This window comes from Euleptes europaea, chromosome 11 (genome assembly GCF_029931775.1).
Source record: "Euleptes europaea isolate rEulEur1 chromosome 11, rEulEur1.hap1, whole genome shotgun sequence".
NCBI classification, from domain to species: domain Eukaryota; kingdom Metazoa; phylum Chordata; class Lepidosauria; order Squamata; family Sphaerodactylidae; genus Euleptes; species Euleptes europaea.
In genome coordinates, this window is record NC_079322.1 from 23,575,493 (window position 1) to 23,584,520 (window position 9,028).

At 45.0% G+C, this 9,028-nt stretch overlaps 1 protein-coding gene across 1 annotated transcript in view; it reads right to left on the reverse strand.

The window, feature by feature from the left end:
• Nucleotides 1–9,028, reverse strand: part of AVL9 (AVL9 cell migration associated) — a 34,630-nt gene extending 25,602 nt beyond the window's left edge. The window contains exon 1 of the mRNA XM_056857629.1: nucleotides 8,915–9,028. Within this exon, the coding sequence (XP_056713607.1) occupies nucleotides 8,915–9,028 (114 nt within the window). The remainder of the gene's footprint in view (nucleotides 1–8,914) is intronic.

Here is a 9,028-nt window from a genome sequence, read left to right on the forward strand (position 1 = left end):
ACAGAATATTAATAAACATTCCAACTTCTGAGAGAGCACAGCTGCTAAGAACCGGAGATGAACTGAAAGCCACTGTGACTTAGTGGGCTGTGTCTCAGACTAGGACCGGAAAGGTTCTAATTACTTTATGACCTTCTGCTAATCACTGTCTCAGCCTAACCTATCTCACAGGGTTAAATGGATAAAATGGGGGTGGAAAACCATGTACACCAAGAAAGTGTCAGGCGGAGGAAGCAAAAGAGGTGGGGAAATTAGTCATGATGGGCCTAATGTTAGAGAATGGACTCTGGAGAAATGGACAGCTAAGCGAGAGCTGGGAACCACGAACTAGGGAGCCAAGAAGGCATAGGATTGCTAAACCTGGTCTCTAGACTCTGATGGGCTATTATACCTTGAAGGATTGCACAGATTAATTCTGCCAGTTGTTTTGTACAGTCTCCATAGCACTGTGACAAGCTAAAGGGAGCAAGATGGACCCAGAAGCTATGGAGGAAAGACTAGAACTTTACATACTGATTTGAACTAAACATCCAGTTTCTTGGCTGTAGACTTCCAGCATTTTGTCACTCAAGAAGATACTCTAAAAGTACTGGACATCATAACAGAATAGTAACTTTCCCTCCCCACTTCTTCAGTAAAACCATACAATCAGGAACCAGGTTTTATTTTTTAAAAATCATGATGTTATACAAGTATGGAATAACTTTCAAAGGTTCTACATCAAGCTACAAGGCAAAAACCTCTTCTGTGGAATAATCATCTTAAAGTAAAGGCCACAAGGCAGAAAGCTTGACAGGAAATGAAGGTTAAATAAGCTTTAGCTGCAGGCCTCCTGAATCTGAGTGGTAAATCAGCTGACTTTTACATGCTTTATGGTATATTCTCTGAAGGCAGCCATGGAAATGGGAAGTTATTGGCGTCACAAGGCAGGCACCAGAGCAGAAATGATGATGCTTCACTTAGAGTAATTTGCCAGGCATCCTGGAAATAACAATCTGTTTTGTATCAAGAACAAAGAATCACTTCCAAAGCAGGGACAAGGTTATCCATTGAATGCAAAACTTGTGCATGCATCTTGAGAGGGCTGAAGGACAATTCACATGACCATTTTTCTGCCTACTTTAAAAAGGTAAAGGTAGTCCCCTACGCAAGTACTGGGTCATTACTGACACATGGGGTGACGTCACATCCCGACATTTACTAGGCAGATTTTGTTTACAGGGTGGTTTGCCATTGCCTTCCCCAGTCATCTACACTTTACCCCCAGCAAGCTGGGTACTCATTTTACCGACCTCAGAAGGATGGAAGGCTGAGTCAACCTTGAGCCGGCTACCAGAAACCGACTTCTGTCAGGATCAAACTCAGGTCGTGAACAGAGCTTCTGACTGCAGTACTGCAGATTATCACTCTGCAGCACGGGGCTCCCTACTTTAGACCCTGCCAATATCACAGCAAGCAGATTGCGTGCAGAGTTTGCCAAGGACACAGATGGCCATTTTGCACATGCTGCACAACCTACCTAATGTTATGGTCAGTGCTTAGGGCAAAGGTCTCAGGCACCCAATTTACCACCAGCAAGGTGTAGGTTGAAGGGGAAAAGAGCTAGGGTGATAATAACCACTCCTAAAAAAAATTGTGGTTTCACGTAGTGTTGTCATAGGCTCTTCAGGGTGGTTTGGGTTATTCACACACAAGGCATTTGTTGCTAGTTTGCAGTTCCAACTCCATTGGATGATAACACCAAAAATCAGAAGTGGCACCCAGACACCAAAAAGGGTGCACAGTCAATTGCTGGATCTTGTATCTGAACAATTCAAACTGGACCTTTTATTTGTTTCTTCTCAAATACACTGGTCATTTACACATGGGAGTTTTACCTGAGGTTTGTTGCTCGCTGGACCCACACTTTCCTGTTGGAGACTGCTGGTGCAGAGATTCCCAAGCTCAAATCAAGTTCCCGCCACTTTAAATGCTGCTTTGTAATTGGCTTACGTTTTAGAGCTTACTGTAAGAGAAAATCCACCCCCCGCACCCAATTGCTGCATAAAAAAGCTCTTAAAAAAGAGCTCCGAGGAAGCAGAAAGTATTTGAATCCCCGCCGCTTTACACACTGCTTTGTAATTGGCTGTGAGAGAAACCAAGCTTGAGTGTTCTACGCTTGGCCTTATGCACAGAGATTTCACCTGGGCTGAGCTCAGAGGAGAGGGAAGAATTGGGTTAACAGAGAAACAGGAAATCCTGGGATTTGTGAGGGCTGGCAGCGAGGTCATCTCTAATGGATGGAAAACTCATGCATAACTCCAAGGAACAACCGAGACAGACCAGGGGCGAACGTGAGTGTAAATACCCATGCATAAACGACCACTGTCTGCAATTTCTCTTAGAAGCATTCATCCCATTAAGGTATATAAGTTAAGTGACTGAGCTCAAAGGAGGGTGGGGGGATTAAGCAGCACATTTTTAAAATGAGCAAATGCCTTTGCTATGGTAAACCAACCCTTGAGGTTCCTGGAATATCTGGAAAAAACAGATGCAAAAGCTCTGGCTTAAATCAGTTACAGAAGCAAAACTTAATTAGCCTTATGAAAAAACAAGGGACACGGCAGCAGCAGTAGCTGGGTTCCAAAGGGCTAGTTTAGGCTCACCTGAGGGCTCTGGGATGCCCTGTGGGATTTTGACTTTTTCACTTCCAAAAACAGACCCTCCTACGAAGTCATATCTCTAACTGCTTCTGAAAGGCCTTCCAGATTAAAAAACAAACAAAACAGTTTGTCATGCAGTGAGTGGAGCTGCTATTCGAGAAACACAAGGCCAACATTCCCTTGGGTCCATATAACTAGTTACACAGTTCTTTGAGTCACAGACACAGTGTTTCATACAACATCTGACAAATATTATCCAGCTGTGTTCCCTTTTTGACAGTAACAGCTTCATCAAAGCTAAGGATTATGTATTTGGATGGGGAAAAGATAGCCGATAGGCATATTTAATCAGTCAAATCATAATTAATACCAGGTAATAAATGTCTAAGAGCCCCGTGGCGCAGAGTGGTAAACTGCAGTACTGCAGTCCAAGCTCTGCTCACGACCTGAGTTCGATCCCACTGTAAGTTGGTTTCAAGTAGCTGGCTCAAGGTTGACTCAGCCTTCCATCCTTCCGAGGTCTGTAAAATGAGTACCCAGCTTGCTGGGGGTAAAGGGAAGATGACTAGGGAAGGCACTGGCAAACCACCCCAAAACAAAGTCTGCATAGTAAACATCGGGATGTGACATCACCCCATGGGTCAGGAATGACCCGGTGCTTGCACAGGGGACCTTTACCTTTTTTTTAAATAAACATCTACCTGAAGGATAATGATAACGTGACCTGTTGCATCAAAGGGATCATTCACATGCAACATTTCTGATTCTTCTAACTAGTGAGAATGAGATTTCGGCTTGACAGTACTTTACTTTGCTCAAAGACTCAGAATTGATTGGTTGCTTTCCTGCTGAAGAGGCGAACAGTGCTTGCCCCCTCCAAATCAGGACTGGAAAGCAGTCAGAAGTTGGATTCCAGTCCCAGCCTAGAGGGACAGCACAAACTATGGTTTACCACTTTAAAGTAACAGCAAACGGTATCTTGTTTGAGCCAGTAGGAAGCATGCAAGCACAAGGCTTGTTCGTGATTAGAAAGGTTACATGTGACCCAGCCCGAACACAGTTCTGCAATGTGGTCAGTGTCTCAAAATTGCTTAACCATCTTCCTTGAGACAGTGTGCATGTGTGTGCTTTGCCACAAGTCACAATCGACTTGTGATGTGCAGAGGGCCAGCGTGGTTAAGAGCGGCAGACTAATCTGGAGAACTGGGTTTGATTCCCCACTCCTCCACATCAGCGGCGGACTCTAATTTGGTGAACCGGGTTGGTTTCCCCATTCCTACACATGAAGCAAGCCAGGTGGCCTTGGGCTAGTCACAGTTCTCTCTGAACTCTCTCAGCCCCACCTCCCTCACAAGGTGTCTGTTGTGGGGAGAGGAAGGGAAGGAGATTATAAACCGGTTTGATTCTCCTTTAAAAAAGGTAGAGAAAATCGGCACATAAAAACCAACTTTTCTTCTTCTTTTGGCAACCCCGTAGGGTTTTCAAGGCAAGAGACATTCAGAGGTGGTATGCCATTGCCTGCCTCCGTATCAGGCCCTTGTATTCCTTGAAGGTCTCCCATCCAAATACTTGGTAGGGGTCGAGGCTGAGAGTGTGTGACTGGCCCAAGGTCACCCAGCAAGTTTCCATGGCGTGAGTGGGAATTTGAACCTGGGTTTCCCAGATCCTAGTCCGACACCTTAACCACTATACCAGGCTCTCCCTAGAGAGGGTACTGAAACAGAAATCTTTTAACTCTGTGCAGTTCCTTGATACATTTTCACACTTTTAAGCACAAGAGAGAAACTGATTTCCCCATAAATGTCTCTAGCACCCAACCATGATCAAACAGTGCTGGCCTCTGCCAGTCGGCTAAGTACCCACCAAGAAGTACACTTGCACAGGTCTGAGTGAACTTAATGCAAGAATGCACAAGGGGAATTTAGCAATGCAATTGATCTACATATACAAAGAACCAGTTAGTCTGCGCAGGTAACAAAAGAGAATCCAAACATAAAAAAGGAAGCTTTTCAGCCTGATTCTATACAGGTTTAGGCCCACCTGTTCCTATGAGTACATAATAAATGCGCTTAAAATTGCATTTCCAAGGCCTGGGGCCTAGGCACCTAAAAGACTGCCCTCTCTCACAGGAGGGTGCTGCTCAGTTTAAGTAGAAGAAGAAGAGTTGGTTTTTATATGCTGGCTTTCTCTACCACTTAAGGAAGAATCAACCTGGCTTACAATCACCTTCCCTTCCCACAACAGACACCCTGTGAGGTAGGTGGGGCTGAGAGAGTTCAGAGAGAACTGTGACTAGCCCAAGGTCACCCAGCTGGCTTCATGTGTCTGCCGCTCATGTGGAAGAGTGGGGAATCAAACCTGGTTCTCCAGGTTAGAGTCTACTGCTCTTAACCACTACACCACACTGGCTCTGCGTCATATACTCCCCCACCCCTTCTAAAGTAAGCTTGGAGGCCACTAGAGACCGGGCCTTTTACATTGTGACATTTTCAAATGCAACATTTCTTCCCCACAACTATTTGCCTGATGGGTGTCATATACCCCCCCAATTTTTCTTCCTCTATTTGAACTGCCTCGCACTGCCTTATGGACATAAATTATTACTTCGCTGGCCTCTGAACTACTTTTATTAGATTGGGGGCAGTATTGTAACATGTTATTTCAGGTCGATGACTGTTTTATTTGTAGCCAGCGTGGCTGATAGATAGCACAGGATAAAACTGCCATAAATAAATATTTGTGCCATTTCCTTTTCAAAAAGCCATTTCAGCGAGTTTCTTACTCTCTGTTCATTCATAATCATTCTGTCCCCATTAAGGAGGATATCTAAGTTGACAGGTATGATTTGTCTGATAATACTCACAACTTGTTCTGCCACCTCTCTTTAAACCTGCCTGAAATTTTGCACCTTCTATTAAATGTACAACCTTTGAATCTGAAAGCTGAGAAAGACACTAGCTGAATAAATATTGCTGAGTACAAGGGCAAGATATTACAGCAGACAAACTGAATCATTGCTTCTCTAGGGAATAAGTCCTGTCTGTGCCAGTCAGAATAAATGAAGCCTCACCCATAGAAATAAGAAACGGTTATCAATGTTTCTTTTTTAAACAGAAAGTTAAACCCACAAACCTATGCACACCTACCTGGAAGAAGGGCCACTGAAATCGGCGGTATTTATTTCTGAGTAAAAATTCATAGGATGAGTATGAAAAGCCTGGAGCCATGAACTAGAATTGCACAATGCTAGACAAAAGTCCAGTGGCACCTTAAAGACTAACAACATTTACTCTAGCATGAACTTTGGTGAGTCAGAGCAAACAGACAACACATTTCCAAGATCACACCTTCATGCTTTGTAGGACTTAATTGTAATTAGCGATCACTCCCTATTTCTACACTCACAAGCCCTCATGAAGACTACAAGGTACTCCATCATCATAAACACACAGAGAGGGTGAAAATAATCTAATCTTATTCTGTCGGCACAAACAGAAGTACTACTCAGTGGTTAAAGCCAGGTATTAAGCATGCAATCTTGGTTTAGAAGTAGTTCCCTTAAACTAAACAGCACTTACTTCAAAGTAAACACGTATATGATCAGATCGCAAAAGCTCCATGTTAAAATAAACAGAAGCCTGGCATCACTTTAAAAATTAGCAAATTTTAATTCCAGCATAAACTCACATGGACTAGAGCTCACTTCGTCAGATGCATCTAGTGAATCTAGGACTCGCAACATGAATAAAACGGAGAAGAAAACAATGGGGGTCCATATTAGGGAGAAAGGTAGGATATAAATGAAGCAAATTAATAATGTGACCAAAAACTATGACAGCCATAGAGTGTTTGAGCTGGAAAGTATCTTTGAGGTCATCTAGTCCACCCCCTGTTCAATGTAGATATACGCAACTACTGCATCCCCAACAGATGACCATTCAAGCCACTGTAATAAATAGGGTTGCCAGTTCCGGGTTGGAAAGTACTTGGAGATTTTGGGGGTGGAGCCTGAGGAGGGCGGGGTTTGGAGAGGGGAGAGATTTCAATGTCAGAGTCTAATTGCCAAAGTGGCCATTTTCTCCAGGTGAACTGATCTGTATCAGCTAGAGATCAGTTGTAATAGTGGGAGATCTCCATCCACCACCTGGAGGTTGGCAACCCTAGTAGTAAAGGGGAGTCCACCCCCCCGGCCATATATTTCATTGTTGAACAGCTGTCATCATGTGTAAGTTTTCCCTAATATTTATCCAAAATCTCCCAATATTTAGCCACCTCCCCAAATACTAGGAGAAACACATGTTAGCCTTTCAGGTGCCACAAGATGCCTGCTTATTTTTGCTGCAATGACAGGCTGCTCTTTTAGAATCGTTAGCAGCCTTGAAAAAGACATTCAGCCTCACTGGAGGGATGGATGCCTAATGCACACACATGGATGACAGAAGGAAGCACATGCTCTCCCGTGATTCCAGATGTGTAGCCATGTTCGTCAGGAGCAGCAAAATAAAGACAGGAGTCCAGCAGCACCTTCAAGACTAGCCGCGTTCCCTCCAGCATCAGCTTTCGGGAGCCAAAGGTTACTTTATGGGGGAATGGAAGCAGACACAGATGGTGCACCTCTACCGAGAGGAGCAGGGAGGAGAAAAGGGAGCCAGTGCATGAACAGACAAGAGAAATCAAAGGGCAAAGTGATCAGGGAGAGAAGAAGAGGAGGAGGAGGAGGCAGAGGCAGATGTAGGCAGTGATGGGGAGGAGGGCTTGGGGCAGAAAAGAGGAAAAAGAAGGAAGCAAACTATTTTAATTGGGATTTTTTTTGCTTTAAAATTTAGAATTTACTGTCAGGAAAGGAAAGGAAGGAAGCAAAGAAAGAAGCTATTTTAACTGTGATTCTATTGCTTTAAAATTTAGAATTTGTCAGGAAAGGAAAGCAAGGAAGCAAGCAAAGAAGCAAGGGAGGGGCTGCGGCTCAGAGGCAGAGCATCTGCTTGGCATGCAGAAGGTCCCAGGTTCAATCCCCGGCATCTCCAGTTAAAGGGACTAGGCTGGTAGGTGATGTGAAAGACCCCTGCATGACACCGTGGTGAGCGGCTGCCAGTCTGAGTAGACAAGACTGACTTTGATGGACTGAGGGTCTGATGCAGTAGAAGGCAGCTTCATGTGTTCATGGGGAGGGGCTGTTGCTCAGTGGTAGAGCCTCTGCTGGGCATGCAGAAGGTCCCAGGTTCAATCCCCGGCATCTCCAGTTAAAGGCACTAGGCCAGTAGGTGATGTGAAAGACCCCTGCCTGACACCCTGGAGAGCCGCTGCCAGTCTGAGTAGACAAGACTGACTTCAATGGACCGAGGGTCTGATGCGGTAGAAGGCAGCTTCACGTGTTCAAGCAAGGAAGGAAGCTATTTCACAGGGGATTTTGTTGCTTTAAAACTTAGAATTGATTGCCAATGTTAATAATAATAATAGAAAAAGGGCAAGAGTCCAGTAGCACCTTAAAGACTAACAAAAATATTTTCTGGTAGGGTATGAGCTTTCGTGAGCCACAGCTCACTTCTTTAGATAGTAGAAAAGAGCAAGAGTCCAGTAGCACCTTAAAGACTAACAAAAATATTTTCTGGCAGGGTATGAGCTTTCGTGAGCCACAGCTCACTTCTTCAGATACAGCTTAGAATGTGAATCCATCGGTCTTTAAGTAGAGGAGAGTGAATTCAGACAAGCATTAGTATGTCAATATTAACAGTATGTCAATGTGAATAGCAGGCGTGATGGGATGAGGTGTGGTCTGGAGAAGAGTCTGTGATGTCCAGGGGAGAGATGGGTGCGGAGAAATCAGCATTGGCCATGAGCCATGAACGCAAGGTCTTTATTCGGCCCAGGTAAATGCACTGAGTTTAGTTTAGCTGTATCTGAAGAAGTGAGCTGCGGTTCACGAAAGCTCATACCCTGCCAGAAAATATTTTTGTTAGTCTTAAAGGTGCTACTGGACTCTTGCGCTTTTCTACTATCTGAAGAAGTGAGCTGTGGCTCACGAAAGCTTATACCCTGCCAGAAAATATTGTTGTGAGTCTTGAAGGTGCTGCTGGACCCTGGCCCTTTTCTACTACTGCACACAGACTAACACGGCGACCCACTGCGAATAATAATAATAATAATAATGATGCATTTAAATGACGTCCCCCGCCCTGAGCATGGCCTCGGCCGGGGAGGGCAGGCTAGAAGTCGCCAAAATAAATAAGGAAGGAAGGAGCCGGGCCGAGCACGCGCACACCCCCCCCCCTCACCTGGCAGCCTTTCTTGTGGTGGAAGCCGACCACCACGATGTGCAGCACTGGCCCCCGGGGCCCGCCCCCGCCTGGAGGCAGGGGGTCGCCTCGCTCTCCCCCCCTCCGCTCCAT